Below are 20,494 nucleotides of genomic sequence, written 5' to 3'. Positions count from 1 at the left end.
GTCCAGAAGTACCTCCTGAAGCCAAGCTGGAGAAGATTTCTTGGGCCATTAAAAACGAGTCAAACTACATACTCCTCCTGCACGTCTCTCCTGGGATGGATGTTCCAGAATGGGTCAACTCCCAGGACAAGTTCAAGGAGAGGCTCTGTGTGCTCAACACAACAACCCTGAGGATTGACAAGCTGACCCTTGAGGACAGTGAGTGGTACCGGGCTCGATGCTCCTTCAGCACAGGGATAGAAAATGCCCAGTATTTCCACCTCAGTGTCTACGGTACGTGGCGACCCCTCCCCCAGGACATGCTACCCCCTGCTTTGGTCCCTGGGAGTGTCCATGGGCCCCCTTGCAGGCTCCCTTCCAGACCCCAGACTTCAGGCTCTGCTTCTCCCCTGAAATCGGAAGCAGGGTGTTCAGCACGAGTGGAGGCGGGGCTGAGACTCCCAGCAGGGGTGGATCCCTCGGTGCTTCAGGACAGAGAAGGGACACGTGGGAGGTGGGGTTTTGTGGGAACCCTTACTGTGCTCACAGGACACGTGTCCTTAACTGGTGTGGTGGGGGCTGTTGCTGCTGTCACAGATGGACCCACAGGTGTCTTAGCGCAGCCTCAACCACATGTGCACCTGTGTGTGGGGCAGGGTCAGCCCCGGGGCCACCGCGATGAGGGTCAGGTGTCTGCAGGGCTGTGCTCCTTTCTGGAGGCTCCGGGTGAGGATCCACATCTCTCCTGTCCCACATTGTAGTGGCGGCCGCGTCCTGGGTCAGTGGCCCCTTCCTGTACCTGCAGCTTGTCCTGTGGGCTCGGTCCTTCTGGTTCTGCATCCGTCCCGCTCCTCATCCTCCGTCGCGTCTGAGGGCCCTGTGATCCCACTGCTCCTGTCTGGGGACCCAGACCTTCCCTAGTTTACCGCCTGCTGGATCACAGCCTCAGGTCCCCTTTGCCATGGACCCTAAGACACCTGCAGGCTCTGAGGGGTTAGCACGTGGTCATCTTTGGGGACACAGGTCACCAGGCACATACACAACCCACGTGGGGTCCTCCCCGCCCTGACCCTCCTTGTTCTCAGCACCAGCCCGGGGCCACCCCCACTCCCAGACTCCCCGGTGCAGCTCTGAACCTCCAGGGACGCAGGAGATGTTCACAGGGCGGCCCTTCCTCAGACACGCAGTCAGCACCTCCCTCTGTCTCTGTCTCTGACCCCCTGTGGAGGGAGACATCCTGCTCCGGGGAGAGCGGCTCCTGCAGCCTCAGGTCCCTGAGGTCCCCAGAGGGCCTGTTCCCCTGTGTCTTGTTCCCTGTGGGGTCGGCAATTTCAGTGCACGTTCTAAGCATGTTTTGGGTGTCCATTCCTTGGGGACCCACTGTGTCCCCCACAGCCGCCTCTCCTGCTGGGGGCCTGGGACTGATCTCTTGGTGCCCAGGTGGCCTTCTGCACCTCAGGCTTTGTGGTCCCGGCCACCATCAGAGCAGGGGGCAGGGGGGGCAGAACAGGACAGATCCTTCTGTCTTAGTTTTCTCTGTGGCATAGAAGACACGTCACTGTCTTAGAGTTAATGGGCTCTGGCAGGTGGGATGGAGTCTGTATTTTCTCCCAGGAGACTTTTAGTCCTGCTCAGTCTAGTGAAATCACATGCGGCTTCACTCAGTGGCTCCTTCCTTATAGTCACTTGCTGTATATTTGGGTCAAGTTGTCTCATCTGTAAAATGGACTCGCCATCCTTTGGTAAGGAGCCAGGGCGTCAGTGAGATTCCGCACGAGGAAGCAGGAGTGTGATGCTCTCCACTCACGGGACACCCTGTCCTTTGTCCCTCCTGCCCCAGAGCCCGTGCCCCATCCTCAGGTCCTGGAGGACATCCTGTCCCTCACACGAGACTGGTGCCACGTCACCCTGGAGTGCCACACCCCGGGAGCCACAGGGACCGTGAATGTGTCCTGGGAGAGCAAGGGCCTCCCCAGGGAGCTGGAGCAGAGAGGGCCCCCAGGACCGGCCCCCAACCCCTGGACCCTGGCTTTGAACCTGCCCTTGAGCCAGCCCAACCCCAGCGTCACCTGTGTGGTCAGCAACCCGGTGGACCAGAAAACTGCCACCCGGGACCTCGGGGAAGTGTGTGTCCACGGTGAGTGTTCCTGCCTGAGGGGAGGGGACTCCAGGGGCTCAGGTCCCCCTGGTGAGGGTTCTGGGTTCTGTCCCCCATGTTTCTGTCACCATCTGCCCCCTGTCACCCCGTCCAGGAGGCTGGCAGGTGCATCCAACTTGCTTCTGCCTTTCAGTGTCTTATCCTGCTCTTCTGCATCCCTCACCGCTGCTGCTCAGGGACACATGCCCTACCCACACCCACGTGATAGCTGGGTCCCAGGACATGTCCTACTCTCCTCAGTACGGGATTCTGGTAGACTGTTCCTTCGGCTGAACAACTTTCCAAGATTGGAGTCTCTCTTCCCCACTCTCTCCCATCCAAGGACCCCTTCTCTGCAGCTGCCCCGCGGGGTGTGATCCTGCAGCCACGCAGGTCTGCGCACTGGGTTCATGTCCATCACTCACTGACCTTGTCAGGGCCCCTCAGCCCCTTAGGCACAGGGCCCTGTGGGAGCTGCCGCTGGCCTGCCCTCACGCCTCCCTCCTCTAGGGGGCGCTCAGGGCCCCACACTGAGAGGTGCTGCTCTGGCCAAGGGTCAGTGTCCTGTGGGGCCTGGACAGCTGGGGGCGGGGCCGCGGCTGCTCCTGCTGTGACCTCCTGTCCCACATGGGCCTAGGGCCGTTTGCTCCCAGTCAGGGTGTCCCCGAGGGAACAGTGACCGGGGCCCCTGTGTGCCGCCTCGTCCCCACACCCCACCTCCCCCTGCTGCTGGGGACCTGCTGCATCAGCGTCCCCGAGTCCCCGAGGAGCCCATCCCTCAGCGACCCCAGACCCTCTGCAAGAGGCTCCTGCCTCCCGCTCATCCACCTCCCTGACTCCTCCCTGCCCGGGTCCTCCTCCACCTGCTGCAGGGGTGCTGGCTGCCCCCAGGGCTGGTGATTGGACACGGTGTTCCTGGTCTTGTCCCTCCTTCCATAGTCCACACCCCCCTGAGCATCTGGTAACCTCCCCCTCCTCCCGCAAGACTCGGTGTATCCCTCTCCTCCTCCGGGAAGCCCTCCCTGAAGGCCTGCGTACCTGCTGTAACCTCTAGTGCACCGCATGGCCCTGGTGGCTGCCTGTGCGTGTCCCAGCCCCGCCCCCACTGATGAGCTCCTCCAGCGCGGGGACCCTGTCCTGTTCCTCTCAGCACCCGGCCCCCAGCAGGGCTCAGAACTGGTTGGTGAAAGCACCTGCCATGTCCCCCCTCTCCAGCTGAGACCCGTCCCTTCAGACGCCTCCACGTGCTTGGCATGGGCGTCTGACATTGTCCCTTGTTTATCCTTCTTCACTGTCTCTGAGAGGGAGAAACAGGTCCACACGGACAGGCCGGTGCTGCTCACCTGGGAGCCATCCTGGGGGCTCTTGGGGTCGCGCTGCTGATCCTCGGAGCTGGGCTGTACCTGCGGTGCTCACGTGGGGAGAGGAAGAGCTTGGAGACTGGGAGAGGCAGGTGCTCGTCTCCTTCCCCTGCCCACATGCCTCCCTCACCCCACGGACCCTCAGCTCCCTCCCCTGCATTTTGCTGCTCAGGGAATGTCCCCCGGGAGGCTGGTGGGTGTGGGCATCACCGTGGGGTCATGTTGGGGGGAGGGCAAGGTTCCCAAGGCTCAGATTCAGCTCCATGTGTGTGGGGCTCAGGTGGAGGGTCGCAGGAGAAGCACAGGGACCATGATGGTGGCGTCCTCTATGCAGAGCTCAGCAGGCCGATATCTCAGGACGGCAGGGACGAGGTGAGGCCTGGGTTCCCCCCCGTCCCTGTGAGCCTGGGTGTGAGTTGTTCAAACCCACTCATCTGCACTTTCTGGCTTCCTGTTTGTCTCCCTTCCAGCCATGCAGTATTAACACGGGTCCATGCAGTGCTGGGCGCAGTGGGGGGAGGTCATGTGAGCAGCACGGCATCTGTGGGGTCCCTCTGGGGTCTCTCTGTCCCTCAGTTGTGGCAGGAATCCTCTGTCCACATTCCAGGGATCGGAAGAACCACATCGAGAACAAGAGAGGCTCATCAGCACTATCTACACTGAGGTCCGCACGCCAGGGCAGGTCATGATGGAGATTTAACTGGAAGAAGCACGGAATCCAGCTTCTGGCGACACTGCTGATGTGAGTGTGAAGCCTGCAGCCCTGGTCCCGCCCCTCCCCCCTGACTGCTCTGAGCAGGGACAGATTTAGCCGACATTGGTTATTTCCACACAAAGTGCCTGTGCACAAGTTCACCAGAGGACCCAGGTCGTGGTAGATCAAAGGGGACCTGAGTATTTAAATGGGTCCAAACCTGTGTTCCAGGCCCACTCAGCCTCAGTTCCTTGGCCTCACTACACAGACCCCAGGCTCCCCACATGGACAACATCAGTCTGTCAGAAACATCAGTCTCTGGGACAAAGTCATTATGAAGTCACAACATCCAGCCTCATCCAGTTAAATTCTCCCAGCTGTCAGGATGTGTGTTCTCTCTCTGTCTCTGTCTCAAAACTTAATAAATAACACTTAAAAATAAAAAAGATGAAATATCTAAGATCTACTCTGGCTTTGTAATTTCAATTTTAATTTAAAGAAGTGTGTTGTTTACGGTGACTTGGCTCCGCCCTCAGCAGGTTCCCCACCCGCCCCTCCCGCTCCGTCTATACTGGCCCATCCTCTGCTGGTCAGCGCCCAGCCCTCCTCTCTCCCCAGGGGGCTCCAGCTAAGCCCTGGTGGGAGCCTGGCTGTGCTGAGGCCACGTCTCTAGTCCTGACCCGACACCCTCCCGTGGCTCCTGATGGTCATCTGCTCTTGGAACCCAGAGAGGACATGCAGGAAACGGAATTCTTGCCTCCGGGGCCTCCCTCTGCCCCTCCCTGGCCTCTACCTCGGCTCTGATCATATTTCCACCTGGATCAGGTGCCACCACCCACTTGCTTCAGCCAAACACCTAAAGTCCCCTTTGCTTCTTCGTTTGTTCCACTCTGGCATCCACAGCACAGGCAGCTGGTGTGTCCAAAATCAGCCCTCTCTCTGCATGACCTCCTCACTGAACCCCGCATCCTACTGCAGTGCACGGCCCCAACCTCCTTCCTGTCTGCAGAGTAGCAGGTCCAGAACCTGGTCCAGTCCCTGGTACTGCCTGGTCCCCAACCTACTTGTGGGGCTGGCCTGTGGGTGTCCCCTCCGCAGCATTGTGGAGCCTGAGAGGCTGACCTATCAGTAGCATCCAGGCAGGGGATGGATGAACTTGAAGAGGAAAGACTGATGCCCTGAGGACACCCCACCTCCAGCTATGGAACCTCTGGTCCTGGGACATTGGATGATCTGGACACACAGCACGTCCAGGCTGATCACTGCCCTATTCTTGGCCTCAGGCCAGCCAGTGAGTGTAAGCAAACTGTCGCTCTGAGCCCATTTCCCCAGTCATCTGGGGACTCCCACTGACCTCTGCTCTTCAGGTCTTAGGGGTGAGGCCAGAGGCCCAGAGAGCCAGGTGTGGTGGGGGCAGGAGAGAAATGGAGGCCCTGAGGGTCATGGGTGGGAGAGACCCAGGCTGAGCCCCGCCTGCAGCGCCCAGTCCTGACTGTCCCTGTGGACAACACTCCAGCAGGTGTGTGCCTGGTGGGTGTGGCCTGGACCCATGTGCTAGTAAGGTATGTGTGGCAGCAACACCCTCTCTCTCCCTCCTGCACCCCCAGTGTGGCCACAGAGCAGGGCGAGAGGGGGGCATGTCCACATGGGGCTCAACCTGAGGCACCCTGGAATTGGGGTGGGAGAGGAGGGTCCCAGTTAGCCAACCCTTTCATCAAGTGCCTCAGTTTCACCTTCCTGAGGCTCTTGCAATTGGAGAGAGGCAAACCCTGTGAGTGGTGGAGGGGCATGACACATTTCCCAGTGTCTCTGGCAGGTTAAGGGCCACCTGTCACCTCCACTCCTCCCTACTCTCTGCTCTGCCCTCTCCCCTCCCCCTTGCCAAACACCATTTTCTCAAAGAGCCTCTGGAGACCCGCAGCAGCAAACACCCTGGGACAGGCAAGGGCCCCCCAGGAGCCTGGCAGACACGCTGACTGTGCACCCTGCTCCTGCCCTGGGCCACCCTTCCTCATCGCCCCCCTCCCCACCCCGCCGCCCCTACACACCAGGCTGGCCGCCCCAAGGGCTCTTCCCAGGGACCAGCCAGACACAGTCGCGGAGAACCAGGCAGCGAGGCTGGGGAGCGTCCTGAGCACGGGTGGGCTGCTGTCAGGGCAGGGCGCTGGGTCAGGGGCTTCCCTGAGTCCCAGCCTCATCGGGTGCAGGGCTTGCCTGTGAAGCTATGCGCGCAGCGCCCCCTGGTGGAAGATGCTGCAGTGACGGCCGCGCGCAGCCAGCTGTCCAGCCCCGCCCTCAGGGCCCCAGGGAGCAGGTCCCTCCTGGACACCGCAGGGCGGACAGCACAGCCCTCCCTCCGGCCCAGGCCAGGGCAGCTCCGCTCAGAGTCAGGTCTGAGAAAGGAGTTCAGGAGCCCAGTTCTATCCCGGAGCCCGGGGCGTGCCTCCCACCTGTCCCCTGGTGTCTCACCTGCCCAGCAGGAGGTGGGTCACGGGCAGCTCTGAGGCCCTTCTGGCCCTGGGGTCCCGGGTCTCTAGGTCAGGGTGGAGCTGACCTGGCTCCCTGGTACCTCTTTGATCTTAGTCTCCTCCCTGTCTTGCCTGGGCTCACGCAGGCTCTGGGCACCTGCCCTCTGGCTCCTGGAACACGACAGGCCTGGTCCCACCTGAGGCCATGACACGGCCATCACCTCCCCCAGGCAGGCAGTTCCCCAGATGTCCAGGGTCACTCCTCACCTCCTGCTGGTCTGTTCTCAGAGGTGTCCTTGGTGACGCCTGCCCTGACCTCCCGGTGTGACCCTGAAGCCATATTCCCAGGTCCTGAGCCTCCCCAGCTACTCTTTTCTCCAGAGCCCCGCTCCCCTTCTGCATTGTGGGCACAGCCCAGGGCCTGTCTCCTCCTGGGACAGTGAGGGGGCAGAGCCTGTGCCAGGAGCTTCCTGGACCTGCCTGTGCACCTGGCCCAGGGGCTGGCACACAGCAGGTGCTCATGAGCAGGTCATGGAAGGAAGGAGTCCACCGTACGGGAGGGTCTGGGTTGGGGGCCCACAGTCCCCCATCAACAGCTCACATCAGTGCATCCATGGGGTCCCGCTGCTGGGACCAGATAGGGCTCAACAGAAAGGAGCAGCTTGTCCATGAGCTGCCCTGTGGGGCGAGGGGGGTGCTGGTGGGGAGAACACGGCCCCCCAGGCCACTGTCACTCAGCGTGTCCACTAAGGGGCACCCGATTTACCTGCATCAGGATTCTCAGTGCGACCCAGGGGGGTGGGTTCTGAGAGACCCTCCTCCACATCGGGGGTGGGGCCCGCAGGTCAGAGGAATGTGGGAAATGTGGGGACAGATCCCTCCTGAGATACTCACACTCCCTACTCCCGCGGGATCATGGGTAATGCTTTAATCTGGATTTCACAGCGTGTGTGATCAGGAAATTCTCATTCCTGTCTCCAGGAGCAGAGGTCCCATGAACCTCCTGCTAAATTAGCGTCTGATCGTCAGCTGCTCTGGGAAACGGCCTCTTATAGGACAAAGCTTAGCACGGAGCTGGGCCCCCAGGCCTGTGCATCCCTTCCAGTCTCTCCGCCTTGCTTCTCCTTCCCGTGTATTCTCTGTGAGCCCCTGGGCTTCTCAGCCACGCCCACCCCTGGAGCCAACCTCCAAAGTCAGCCCTCACCCCCTCCCCTCACCCCTGCCTGTGTGCTGCCTCCCCTCCCACCCCACCCCATCCCGTCTCTCTCCTTATTCCACCAGGGTGAGGTGTGTCTCTGCTCCCCACCCCCTGTGCACCTGCTGCTGCCTTGAGGGGGGGCCCTGGGGCCCGGGGGGCACCAGGGCTGCGGCTGGAGAGCAGGACGAACGGCCTCTAATGGAAGCGCGTGCACATCTCGAGTCCGCAGCCTGGGGAGGGACAGCGGCTCCTTCATGCTCTGGAAGAAGAGGGCCCGCTGCCCCTTCGGTTCCCCCAGGGCCCCCCGAATCCTTCGTATTTTCTTCCTCATAGATAATATATCCACAGAATGTAGAGGACTCACCACCCCAAATATGACGGGATTTTCAGGATTCATATTCAGGGATAAGTGTAGAAATTCAGAAAAAGGTCATACAAGAGGGTCAGAAACCTGCTACACATGTTTAAGTCACTGGTGTTCTAGAAACAGAAGAAGAGTGAGTAGCAAGAAGTGAAATAGTAGGGGTGCCTGTGTGGCTCATGCTGTTAACTGTCAGGCTCACGGTTTCAGGTTAGGTCATGATCTCACGATTCGTGTGTTCAAGGCTTTCATCGGGCTCTGTGTGCTGACAGCGCAGAGCCTGCCTGTGATTCTGTCTCTCCCTGTCTCTCTGCCCTTCCCCCCCATGCTCTTTCTCAAATAAATAAATAAATAAACGAACATAAAAAACATTAAAGGAAAGAAGTGTAAATAGTTAAGAGCATGTTTCTCATCACTCACGTCTGTAATATTCCCAAGGAGAACCGCAGAACTATTGGGAACGGTTTGTGTTCTAAAGTTGTCCACAGTGTTCACCACCTTCCCACTTGTGAGAATAACACCGAGAGAGCACAGCGTAAACCTAGAGGTGAATGAATTAGAGAAACACCAACGTGAGCAGCAGGGTCAGGACGGGCCGCCCCGGCCCCCAGGAGTCCCCGGGTGTCCTTAGGGATCCCAGAGTCCCGGCCCCAGACTCAAGCCCCTGCCCGCCTCTGTCCGGGGTGACCACCTCCGCAGGCAGCACAACGGGGCGGCTGACGCGGCCCGGGTGGGGGTCACACAGGGCGTCACAGAGCCTGTGGTCTGTCGTCCGTGGCTCCCCCAACGCGGCGGCCCCGGCCCTGCTCCCCGCGTGTCCTGGTGCAGGTGCTGCGCGTCTGTAGAGCAGGTGTGAGGAGCAGACCCGCGGAGCCGCAGGGGCNCACCCCGCTCCCCGGTGAGGCCTCTGTCACCGTGTCCCCCATCCCTGCCTGCTCCCCTCTCTGGGCCAGTTTTCTCTCTGGTGGTGCAGTCATCCCTGTCAGTCAGGTGCAGAGGCTCTGAGATGCAGGAAGGGTGGTCTAGTGACACTGTAGAGCTCTTGCTACCTGCCCACCCTTCTCTCTGCCAGGAGACCCCCATCCCACCTGGTGTCCCCTTAGTTCACCCCCATCCCACCTGGTCTCTCCCAGGGGCACCCCCATCTCACCTGGACCCTCTGGAGCACTCTCAGCTGAAGTCCCTGACCGCCTTCCCCCTCTTGCTGAAGGACCCTGGGCAAGTCACCTGCCTCTGTTCACATAACATTTCTCCTGAGCCCAGATAGGATGCTAACAGACTGATCTCTTCAACCTGTTCATGGGGTGAATGAAAAAAAAAAAAAAAACATGAATCGGTGCCTAGCATTGTGTGCTCAACAAATAGTAGCTATATTATTTTTTTCAAGTTTATTTCTTCATTTTGAGTGGGAGAGAGAGTCAGAGAGAGAGAGAGAAAGAGAGCAGGTGAGGGACAGAGAGAGGAAGAGAGAATCCCAGGCAGGCTCAGTGCTGTCATCCCAGAACCCAATGCAGGTTTAGAACCCATGAACCCATGAGATCATGAACTAATCTGAGGTCAGGAGTCCAAAGCCCAACCGACTGATCCACCAGGTGCCTCCAATAGCACCTATATTAAAGAGGAAGTCTAGGGGCACCTGACTGGCTGATCAGTGGAGAGTGTGACTCTTGATCTGGGTGGGACGTGGTGTCGACCACAGCCATGAGGGGTGTGAGTCTACTTATAACATGTTGTCTAAAGTTTGTTGGGTGAAATTTTATGTGGTTAGTTTAAAATATTTATTTATTTTAAGAGACAGGCAGAGCGAGCGTGTACCTAGAGCAAGTAGGGGCAGTGAAAGAGGAAGAGAGAATCCCAAGCAGGCTCCATGCTGTCAGTGCTCAGAGCCCAACACCAGGCTGGATCTCAGGAACTGAGAGATCATGTCGTGTGTGGGTATCAAGGGCCTGATACTTAACCGACTGAGCCACCCAGGTGCACCTGTTGCCTCAAATGTTCAATGATGAATGACACAGAGAAAATAAATCATTCCATGTCTCGCTGGAAGACAGCTCCNGCCACCAGATGGCCACCTGGAGGAGTGGCCAGAAAGCTGGGGAGCATCCCTGACACCCCCTGTGAACATCGCTTCAAGGATCCCCTGGAAGACCTGCGTTCCTTCCAGAAACTGAGAATTAGAGGCACACTAATGGGGCTGGACTCCTGGGGCCTCAGGTGCAAAGGCATGGGCTGACCTGTAGGTGCGGGGTGACTTGGGGAGCACGTGTCACTGGCCGAGGTGTTCTTTGAGGCAAAAAAAGGCCAAAATGGCCTTGTGCTGCCTGTTTGCCAAGTGTGAGCAATTCCCCATCATGACCTCAGTGGACTTGGCCCAGAAGGACTTGCCAGTTTCTCTTGACCGTGGGCTCAGTTGGCCCGGGGCCTCCTCCCTGCCCGTTGGCCTCTCCATGGTTCTGTGAGTTCAGACAAAGGGAAACGACATACATCTACCATTATAGTAGCACCCAGGGTATTTTCACTGCCCTAAAATCCTGCATTTCCCGTGCTCATGACTCCTCCCCCAACCCCGGGAATACGCTGATGTTTTTACTATTTCCACAACTTTGCCTTTTGAAGCACCTAGGGGTTCTGTTAGTAAGTGTCTGACTCTTGATTTCTGCTCAGGTCATGTTCACACAGATAATGGGTTCAAGCCCTGCATTGGATTCTGTGCTGGCAGCCCTGAGACTGCTTGGAATTCGTTCTCTCCCTCTTGCTCTCTCGGTCTCTCGCTCTCTCTCAATCTTTCTGTCTCTCCCTCTGCCTCTCCACTGGTGCTCTCTCTCTCTCAAAAGATATAAATAAACAACAAATTAATTTGCCTTTTCCAGAACGTCATGTAGTTGGAATCATCCAGTGTGTACCCTTCACATTGGCGTCTTTCATGTGGTAACATGCATTTAAGTTCGCTGGGAGTCTTTTCATGCTTTGATAGCTTGTTTCTTTTTAGAGCTGCTGATGTTCCCTTGTCTGGTTTGACCAGTTTATTTATTTATTCATCGAGTGCAGGAGCACTTGATGCTTCCAGGTCTTGGAAATTATGAAAAAAGTTGCTAAATACATCTAGATGGAGGTTTTAGTGTGAACAAGGTTTTCTTTTTTTTTTTAATATTTTTATTTATTTCTAGGAGAGAGAGAGAGACAGCGTGAGCAGGGTAGGGTCAGAGAGAGAGGGAGTCACAGACTGAAACAGGCTCCAGGCTCTGAGCTGGCAGTCAGCACAGAGCCCGACGCGGGGCTCAAACCCACGAACCGCGATATCATGACCTAACAGAAAGTCGGACGCTTAACCGACTAAGCCACCCAGGCGCCCCAGTGTGAACAAGGTTTTCAACTCCTTTGGGTAATTACCCAGGAGGGAGGTTGCTGGATTGTATAGTAGGAACATGTTGAGGTTTGTAAGAAACCACCAGACCATGTTCCAAAACGGTGGTGCAATGGTGTGTCCCTGTCGCAGGAGAGCTCCTGGGACGGCGCCTCCTCACCAGCACTGGGGGAGACGGTGCTCAGATTGTGGGTGTACTAACAGGTGCAGGCTGTCTCATGTCTTCCGTTTACATTTCCCTGAGGACATGTGATGTGGGGCATCTTTCCTGTGCTTCTCTCCCATCTCTGTATCCTCTTTAGTGAGGTGTCTTTTAGTGCCTTGGGCCTCTGTTTTGATTGTGTTGTTGGTTTCCTTATTGTTGAGTTTTCAGAGCTCTTTATATATGTTGGCTAACACTTCTTTATCATATAAGCCTTTTGCAGATTTTTTTCTCCCAGTCTGTGGTTTGTCTTTGCCTTCCTGTGATTGTGTTTGCAGAACAGAAGTGTTTCATTTCACTGAATTCCTGCTTATCTCATCTTTCATTCATGAATTCAGCCTTTCGTGTCTTTCTGAAACATATTGCAGGTTCCAAGAATATCTAGATTTCTCCTATGTTGTCCTGTAGGAGTATCCCAATTCTTCATTTATGTGGAGGTCAGTGATTGATGGATTTAATTTTTGTGAAGGGTGTGAGCTCTGTGTCCTGGTTCTTTTTATTTTTTTTTATTTTTTCTGCACAGGGTGTTCTGTCTGGTTGTTCCAGCATCATTTGTTGAAGAGACTGTCTTTCATCCATGGTACTGCCTTTGTTCCTTGTCAAAGAGCAGTTCACCAAATGTACGTGAGTCTATTTCTGGGCTCTCTTCTGTTTCATGTTCTATTTGGCTCTTGGCTCATCTCTCTCCAAATCTGTACTGTCTTGATGATTGTAACTTTATAGGAGGTCTTGAGGGAGAGGGGATGTGGGCCGACCACCTTCACTCTTCAGCAACATGGTGTGGATCCTCTGAGTCATTTTCTCTCCATGCAAACTGTAGAATCACGTGATCAATATCTCCACCATTACCTGCTGGGATGTAGATTGTTTTTGAGCTAATGGACTGACACGTTGGGAAGAATGAATATCTAAACAATAATGAGCCTTCTTATCCATGAACATGGTCTATCTCTGCATGTATTTAGAGTTCTCTGGTTTTGTTTATGAGAGTCTTTTAGTTTTCCTCATAAAGATCTTTGAATATTTTGATCAATTGGGGCCTAAATAGTTCACTTTTTGGTTTTCAGTGTAAACTGTACTGTGTTTTCAGTTTCAAAATCCATTTCTTCATTGCTGGTGTGAAAGTGAGTAATTGAGTGTCATGTAGGAACCTTGTTTCCGGCAACTGTGCAATCATCCCTCATCAGATGATGAGTACTTCTGCTTCTTGGTGTGTCTATTCTTTGGATTTTTTACATGGAAAACCATGTCACATGTGTACAAGTTGGTTTTATTTCATGCTCCACAGTCAGTATACCTCTTACTAAATTTTCTTAAGGTGGGGGAGAAGCAAGCCCCACCCTGAGCAGGGCTGGAGGCACTGGCCCGTGTGAAGCAGGCAGTACAGGGGGGAGGCTGTGGTCACCAAAGGCGTCTGTGGACCTCAGAGCCCACAGAACTGCAACCACAGGCCTATTTCCTCTGCCTGGGCGTGTGAGAAAGGAGAGAGGTTGCCCTGGGGCAGGCCGGCCTCCCCGCACCTCCAATGTGGCTTCTCAAGGTTAGGAGGGACTTAGGTTTGGAAATATCTGTGGCCTAGGAACCTGAGATGGGGCCTGGTTCTGCCACGTCCTGGCTTCAGGACCATGGGCTCATCAAGTTCCCTAAATGGGCCCTGACTTTCCTCATCTGTGAAATGGCCTCTCACAGGGACTGTGCCTGTGAACCACAGAAACCTCGACACACTGTGGTCAGTGAATTAGCTCTCTTGTTGTTCAGGATGGCGGGAGGAGATGGAGATCTGTATCTGGAGGATGAAAATGTCCCTGGTGTAGTGCCAGCATGGAGTGCGCGGTGGCTGCCCCTCCCGTGTCCCTGACCTGCAGCTGCTGGGGGCTCCGTCCTAGGCCCTGGGCCCCAACCTCCACGCACTGGTGTTCATGAGCGAACACTCCTCCCCTGAGAGTGCTCCCCAGGGGGTTGGGATGGGAACAGGGGTATGGCCGACCTGTTCCCCATCAGGCTGGAGTGACCAGTGGTGAGCTTCCCAGATGTGGACTCTATCCAGGAGTTTCTACCCACGAGGCTCAGGGACTGAGCCTTCTAAAGGACCATCCCCGTAATGGGACAGGAGTGTGGGAAGAAGGCAGTGTTGATGCTCTCCTGCCTGAGGTGCGCAGAGCAGGATGGGGAGCCCAGACTGGATGTGGGGAATCACTGGAGGCCACACTGTTGAAGTACAGAGAAAAGCAGAAGGGAAATTTGACCTGTTAAATGGTTTAAAGGCAGAGGACATGCTCAAAGCATGAGGGAGGGGGGCCCAAGTCCTTGGTACAGTGGTTACTGTGACTCTGCTCCTGGCCATCAGCTGTCCCTGGGGAGCAGGGCGGCAGGGCTGAGTGTGAGGCCAGGGACACAGGGGCTCGCAGGGTGTCAGCTGAGGAGTTGAGGTCACCATGACAGTGGTGCCTTCAGGATGGGGCCCCTCCCACCCTGGGGCTCATTGCGGTTGGGTGAGGGGGGTTGTTCATACATTCATCTGTCATCATTCCCTGAGTCCCAGTGCAGGGGTGGAGGTATGAGGAAGCATCTGAATGGCTTTCTCTAGACCAGCCAGCTTGTTCTCAACAGTTAGCTCCACCCTGGGGTGGGAAGATATAAGAGCTGTTTTGAGTGAAGCTTTCCTCCTCTCTTACCTCTGCATTCTGGATGTTTTCTCCCCAGCTGAGTAGGCCCACAGCAAGCCTGGAGGGAGGCAGCCTGTGATGGGAACCTGCCCAGAGGCTCCCCGCCTGTGCCGGGCCCCCTGGCTCCTGGGATTCACCAGCCTCCTCCTCAGTGGGTGTCCCAGGTCCCTGAGTGGGAGGCCGCTGTGAGAGGTGGGGAGGGGGCTCCCGTGGGTCTGAGGAAGGAGCTGACACCACCTCTGTTGGAGGGCACGTGCGGGGCCTCTGGTTTCCAGCTCAGGGCAGAAGGGAAAGAGGACAATGAGACTTTGGCTGTGGTGAAGCCTTGCCAGGGTCCCAGGAGCCCTCACAGGGTCACACGTGCTGGTCACTGACCCTTGGCTGCTGCATCGGAGTCCTGGGGCTGTGGGAACAAGATCCCATAGACCTGATGGCTTGAACCACATCAAGCTGTTGTCTCACAGTCCCAGAGGCTGAGATCCAAAATCAAGTTTCTGGACAGTGTCTGATGGGAGGGATGGAGAGCCGTGCCGTGGGGAATCAGGACATTCATGTCCTGACTTGCTTAGAGGGACCTGGTGGCCGTGTCCCCTGCCATCTCCGTGCACCTTGTCTGTGCCGTGTCGGGGTGGGTGCTGCACCCAGGGCACGTGTCTGCCCCGACCTCGTCCTGCACTGGGGGTCAGAGGACGGTGACCTCTGGAGGGAAGGGACAGAGGAGGGGCCGGCAGGGGGCTGAGGACTGAGTCCCTGTCACTCTCCTGGCTGGCCCGGGGCAGGGACAGTGTGACCACCATCCCCCTGATGCAGGTGCTGAGGGCCTGTGGCCTGAGGGCTAAGGGGTTCTGGGCCCGGGTTGGAGGCACCAGTCCCAAGAGGGAAGCTGGAGGGACTTGGGTGAAGGCCAGCCATGCAGCCTCACTGACCCTGAATCGGGCCTGCCCAGAAGGAGTCCTGACCCACCTCTGTCAGTGCCATCCCGGTCACCTGCTGCTTCATCCACTGCTATCCTGCAGTCCTTGAACACACCATGTGGGCTCACAGCCTGTGCAGGTCAGGACGTGGGGCAGCTACACTGGGGGCTGAGTGCTAGGGCCTCTCAGATTGATCTCCAGATGTGTGTGGAACTGAAGGAGATCAATGCCAACTGGGAGGATGTGGTCCCCCTCACCCCTCCACGTGGGGAAGGAGAGCAGATCCTGGAGCTGGACTGAGGCAACCCTACTCACAGGTGTTAGCCTGTGTTTGCCCTCCATCCAGGCCACATGGATGTCCCACAGTGCAGCCCACACATGGCAGCAGGCTTATCCCAGAAGTGAAGGATGGGGTGTGAGGGAGACGGATGTCACACCTCTGTGAGACCTGCTGTCCTGAGTGATGGCCATCACTTCAGTTGAACTCAGCTCCTCAGAGCAAGTCACAGGGTGAGGCCCCCACTGCAGGGCCAGGGCTCCCATGGCTTGTGGGCGGTGGGGCCTCTGCAGCCACGGAGGAAGCTCCTCCTACACTTGTGCACAAGGCATTGACCCAAATGTGCTAAGTGGTTTCTACCCGTATGTCATCACGTCCAGACTGTCAGTGTCAGGAGGTGAGGACACTCGGGTGAGCAGTTCAGGACTGCGTTCAAGGGGCCACCCCAGTAAGACCAAGACTCAATTCCAGCCTGGCTCCAGGTTCATGCTCTGTCCCGCCCCCTGGAGTCAAGGGATCCACTGGGTGGAGTTCATTACCATGATGAGGTCTATGGTTTTCTCCTCGTTCTTATTGAAACACACTCACACTTTGTGTTTCCAATGCCCTAGGCACCTTCAGCACTGCGGTCAGGAGCTCTAGAGCCCGTGGATCTGGAGTGGAGGATTCCAGAAACCTAGTTTCCCTGAAGGGGACTCAAGGAGGTTCTGTGGTGTTTCATGTGACCAGACGTCCAGAAGTACCTCCTGAAGCCAAGCTGGAGAAGATTTCTTGGGCCGTTAAAAACGAGTCAAACTACATAGTCCTCCTGCACGTCTCTCCTGGGGTGGATGTTCCAGAACGGGTCAACCCCCAGGACAAGTTCAAGGAGAGGCTCCATGTGCTCAACACAACAACCTTGAGGATTGACAAGCTGACCCTCGAGGACAGTGGGTGGTACCGGGCTCGATGCTCCTTCAGCACAGGGATAGAAAATGCCCAGTATTTCCACCTCAGTGTCTACGGTACATGGTGGCCCCTCCCCCAGGACAGGCTTACCCCCTGCTTTGGTCCCTGGGAGTGTCCATGGGCCCCCTTGCAGGATCCCTTCCAGACCCCAGACTTCAGGCTCTGCTTCTCCCCTGAAATCAGAAGCAGCGTGTTCAGCACGAGTGGAGGCGGGGCTGAGAATCCCAGCAGGGGTGGATCCCTCGGTGCTTCAGGACAGAAAATGGACACGTGGGGAGGTGGGGGTTTGCAGGAACACTTACTGTGCTCACAGGACACATGTCCTTAACTGGTGTGGTGGCGGCTGTTGCTGCTGTCACAGATGGACCCACAGGTGTCTTAGTGCAGCCTCAACCCCGTGTGCACCTGTGTGTGGGTCAGGGTCAGCCCCGGGGCCACCGTGATGAGGGTCAGGTGTTCGCAGGGTTGTGCTCCTTTCTGGAGGCTCCAGGTGAGGATCCACATCTTTCCGTCCAACATGGTATTGTTGGCCACATCCTTGACAGATGGCTCCTTCCTCCACCTTCAAAGCCAGACCTCGTGGGCTGAATCCTTCTGGTCCTGCATCCCTCCCCCCTCCTCCCCTCCTCCATCCACGTGTGAGGAGCCTGCGATCCCACCGCTCATGTCTCGGTATTGAGACCTTCCCTAGTTTAAGGTCAGCTGTTTTGCGGCCTCAGTTCCCCTTTGCCATGAAACCTAAGACACTTGCAGGCTCTGACGGTTAGCACATGTCATCTTTGGGGACACTGGTCACCAGTCATGTAAACAACACACGTGGTGACCTCCACACCCTGACCCCTCCTCCTTCTCAGCACCAGCTCGAGGCCACCCCCACTCCTACACTCCCCGGGTTCAGATCTCAACCTCCAGGGACGCAGGAGACATTCACAGGGCGGCCCTTCCTCAGACACACAGTCAGCACCTCTGTCTCTGTCTCTGACCCCCCTGTGGAGGGAGACATCCTGCTCCGGGGAGAGCAGCTCCTGCAGGCTCAAGTCCATGGGGTCCCCACACTGCCCGTCAGTCTGTCTCTTGTCTTCCACGTGGACGGCAAGTTTATGCACGTTCTAAATGAGCTCAGGGTGTCCATTCCTTGGGTCCCCACTGCGTTTCCCACAGTGGCCTCTCTGCTGGGGGCCGGGGACCATTCTCGGGGCACCAGAGCTGCCAGGTGGAAGTTGTGCACCTCGGGCCATGCGTTCCCAGCCACCATTCGAGCGGAGGAGGAGGGAGCCCAGGCATGAACAGGACAGATCCTTCCGTACCGTTCTCAGTCTTCAAAAATGTTTTTTTTATTTTAAATGTTTATGTAGTTTTGAGAGAGAGAGACAGACAGACAGAGAGAGCATGAGCAGGGGAAGGGCAGAGAGAAGGAGACAGAATCTGAAGCAGGATCCAGGATGTGAGGAGTCAGCAGAGAGCCCGACGTGGGGCTTGAGCTCACGAGGTGCGAGATCATGATCCGAGCCAAAGTAAAATGCTTCATTGTGCCCATAAGACACCCCTTGTCTTCTCTTCCTTTTAGGAGAAATCCCACTTTCTTAGAAGAATCGGGTTCTGGTAGGAAGGGTCTCTATGTATTTTCTCCAAGGTGATTTTGATATGTGCTCAGTCGAGTGAATAACCTGGGGCTTCACTCAGTATCTCCTCTCCTTAAAATTTCTTTTATAATGTTTTATTTATTTCTGAGAGGGAGAGAGGGAGAGAGAGAGAGAGAGAGAGAGAGAGAGCGCAGGGGAGTTCAGAGAGGGAGGGAGATACAGAATCTGAAACAGGCTACAGCCTTTGAGCTGTCAGCACAGAGCCCAACACAGGTCTCGATCCCACGAACCATGAGATCATGACCTGAGCTGCAGTCCGATGCTTCACTGAGTGAGCCACCCTGTATCACCTTCTTTAAGGTCACTTGCTGTATATTTGGGGCAAGTCTGTCTTATCTGTAAATTGGACTCACCACCCTCCAGGGCATCAGTGAGATCCGCACGAGGAAGCAGGAGTGTGATGCTCTCCACTCACGGGACACCCTGTCCTTTGTCCCTCCTGCCCCAGAGCCCGTGCCCCGTCCCCAGGTCCTGGCCAAGGTTCTGTCCCTCACACGAGACTGGTGCAATGTCACCCTGGCGTGCATCACCACCGGAGCCACAGGGGCCGTGAATGTGTCCTGGGAGAGCAAGGGCCTCCCCAGGGAGCTGGAGCAGAGAGGGGCCCCAGGACCGGCCCCCAACCCCTGGACCCTGGCTCTGACCCTGCCCCTGAGCCAGCCCAGCCCCAGGGTCACCTGTGTGGTCCGCAGCCCGGTGGACCAGAAAAGTGCCACCCGGGACCTCGGGGAAGTGTGTGTCCACGGTGAGTGTTCCTGCCTGAGGGGAGGGGACTCCCGGGGCTCAGGTCCCCCTGGTGAGGGTTTCATGTTCTGTCCCCCATGTTTATGTCACCACCTGCCCCCTGTCACCCCGTCCTGGAGGCTGGCAGGTGCATCCAACTTCCTTCTGCCTTTCATTGTCTTAATCTGCTCCTCGGCACCCCTCACCCCTGCTGCTCCAGACAGACCCTCTGCATACCTCTCCCCTCCCTCATCCCTCAGTCCTTCTGAGTCCCGGGAGGTTTTCAGGAAAGCGAGTAGGGGTGAGTCAGTGGTCTGTGGCACCTGAAGGAGGCTCCCCAGCCGCTGCCTGCAGGGCTCAGGGCTCGGGGCTCCTGTGCCCGGTTGTGGCCTCAGGGACACACGTCCCCCCCACGTGCTCGCCTGGGTTCCCGGATGTGTCCTGCTCTCCTCAGCCCCGGGTTCTGGTCATGCTGTTCCCTCTGCCGCCAGACCTTCCACGTCCAGAGTCTCCCTTCCCACTCACTCCCGTCCAGGGACCCTTCTCTGCAGCCGCCCCGTGGGGTGTGACCCTGCAGCCACACAGGTCCTCACGGGCTTCACGTCCATCACGCACTGACCTTGACCAGGACTCTCAGCCCCTTAGGCACAGGGCTCAGTGGGAGCTGCCGCTGACCTGCCCTCACGCCTCCCTCCTCTAGGGGGCGCTCAGGGCCACACACTGAGAGGTGCTGCTCTGGCCAAGGGTCAGTCAGTGTCCTGTGGGGCCTGGACAGCTGGGGGCGGGGCCGCGGCTGCTCCTGCTCTGACCTCCTGTCCCACATGGGCCTCGGGCCGTTTGCTCCCAGTCAGGTGTCCCCGAGGGAACAGTGACCGGGTCCCCTGTGTGCCGCCTCGTCCCCACACCCCACCTCCCCCTGCTGCTGGGGACCTGCTGCATCAGCGTCCCCGAGTCCCCGAGGAGCCCATCCCTCAGCGAACCCCAGACCCTCTGCAAGAGGCTCCTGCCTCCCGCTCATCCTCCTCCCCGGCTCCTCCCTGCCCGGTCTTCCTCCACCTGCTGCAGGGGTGCTGGCTGCCCCCAGGGCTGGTGATTGGACACGGTGTTCCTGGTCTTGTCCCTCCTTCCAGAGAGCTACACCCCCCTGAGTACCTGGTAACCTCCCCCTCCTCCCTCAAGACACAATGCATACCTCTCCTCCTCCGGGAAGCCCTCCCTGAAGACCTGCGTACCTGCTGTAAACCTCTAGTGCACCGCATGGCCCTGGTGGCTGCCTGTGCGTGTCCCAGCCCCGCCCCCACTGATGAGCTCCTCCAGCGCGGGGACCCTGTCCTGTTCCTCTCAGCACCCGGCCCCCAGCAGGGCTCAGAACTGGTTGGTGAAAGCACCTGCCATGTCCCCCCTCTCCAGCTGAGACCCGTCCCTTCAGACGCCTCCACGTGCCTGGCAATGGGCGTCTGACCTTGTCCCTTGTCTCATCCTTCTTCACCGTCCCTGAGAGGGAGAAACACGTCCACACGGACAGGCTGTTGCGTATTTACTTCGAAACATCCTGGGGG

General features: G+C 57.4%; 3 protein-coding genes across 3 annotated transcripts in view; all 3 read left to right on the top strand.

Moving 5' to 3' along the window:
- The window catches only part of LOC144221100 (SLAM family member 8-like), a 61,507-nt gene that overhangs the window by 40,271 nt on the left and 742 nt on the right, over positions 1 to 20,494 (top strand). The window lies entirely within an intron of this gene.
- On the top strand, positions 96 to 4,177 carry LOC144221088 (uncharacterized). Its single transcript, XM_077751453.1, has 5 exons — positions 96 to 273; positions 1,820 to 2,116; positions 3,419 to 3,670; positions 3,758 to 3,849; positions 4,085 to 4,177. Exons 1-5 carry the CDS (start codon positions 96 to 98, stop codon positions 4,175 to 4,177), a joined length of 912 nt encoding a protein of 303 aa, XP_077607579.1.
- On the top strand, positions 14,509 to 20,396 carry LOC144221290 (uncharacterized). The gene is made up of 4 exons (XM_077751743.1): positions 14,509 to 14,581; positions 16,233 to 16,625; positions 18,661 to 18,957; positions 19,783 to 20,396. The coding sequence occupies exons 1-4, from the start codon at positions 14,509 to 14,511 to the stop codon at positions 20,394 to 20,396; spliced, it is 1,377 nt and encodes a 458-aa protein (XP_077607869.1).

This window comes from Crocuta crocuta, unplaced genomic scaffold, assembly GCF_008692635.1.
Source record: "Crocuta crocuta isolate KB4526 unplaced genomic scaffold, BGI_CrCroc_1.0 scaffold494, whole genome shotgun sequence".
Taxonomy (NCBI): domain Eukaryota; kingdom Metazoa; phylum Chordata; class Mammalia; order Carnivora; family Hyaenidae; genus Crocuta; species Crocuta crocuta.
The sequence above is the reverse complement of the archived record's forward strand: the minus strand, read 5'-3'. Positions and strand labels throughout refer to the sequence as shown.

What these genes read in the sequence shown, in the direction of transcription:
- LOC144221088 (XM_077751453.1), top strand. Translation starts at nt 96, where the DNA reads ATGGATGTTCCAGAATGGGTCAACTCCCAGGACAAGTTCAAGGAGAGG. An exon ending in CGGGGAAGTGTGTGTCCACG is followed by an intron (nt 2,117 to 3,418) that starts GTGAGTGTTCCT and finishes ACTGTCTCTGAG; the next exon opens with AGGGAGAAACAGGTCCACAC. An exon ending in GAATGTCCCCCGGGAGGCTG is followed by an intron (nt 3,671 to 3,757) that starts GTGGGTGTGGGC and finishes TGTGGGGCTCAG; the next exon opens with GTGGAGGGTCGCAGGAGAAG.
- LOC144221290 (XM_077751743.1), top strand. Translation starts at nt 14,509, where the DNA reads ATGGGAACCTGCCCAGAGGCTCCCCGCCTGTGCCGGGCCCCCTGGCTC. An exon ending in ATTCACCAGCCTCCTCCTCA is followed by an intron (nt 14,582 to 16,232) that starts GTGGGTGTCCCA and finishes CCAATGCCCTAG; the next exon opens with GCACCTTCAGCACTGCGGTC. An exon ending in CGGGGAAGTGTGTGTCCACG is followed by an intron (nt 18,958 to 19,782) that starts GTGAGTGTTCCT and finishes GTTTGCTCCCAG; the next exon opens with TCAGGTGTCCCCGAGGGAAC.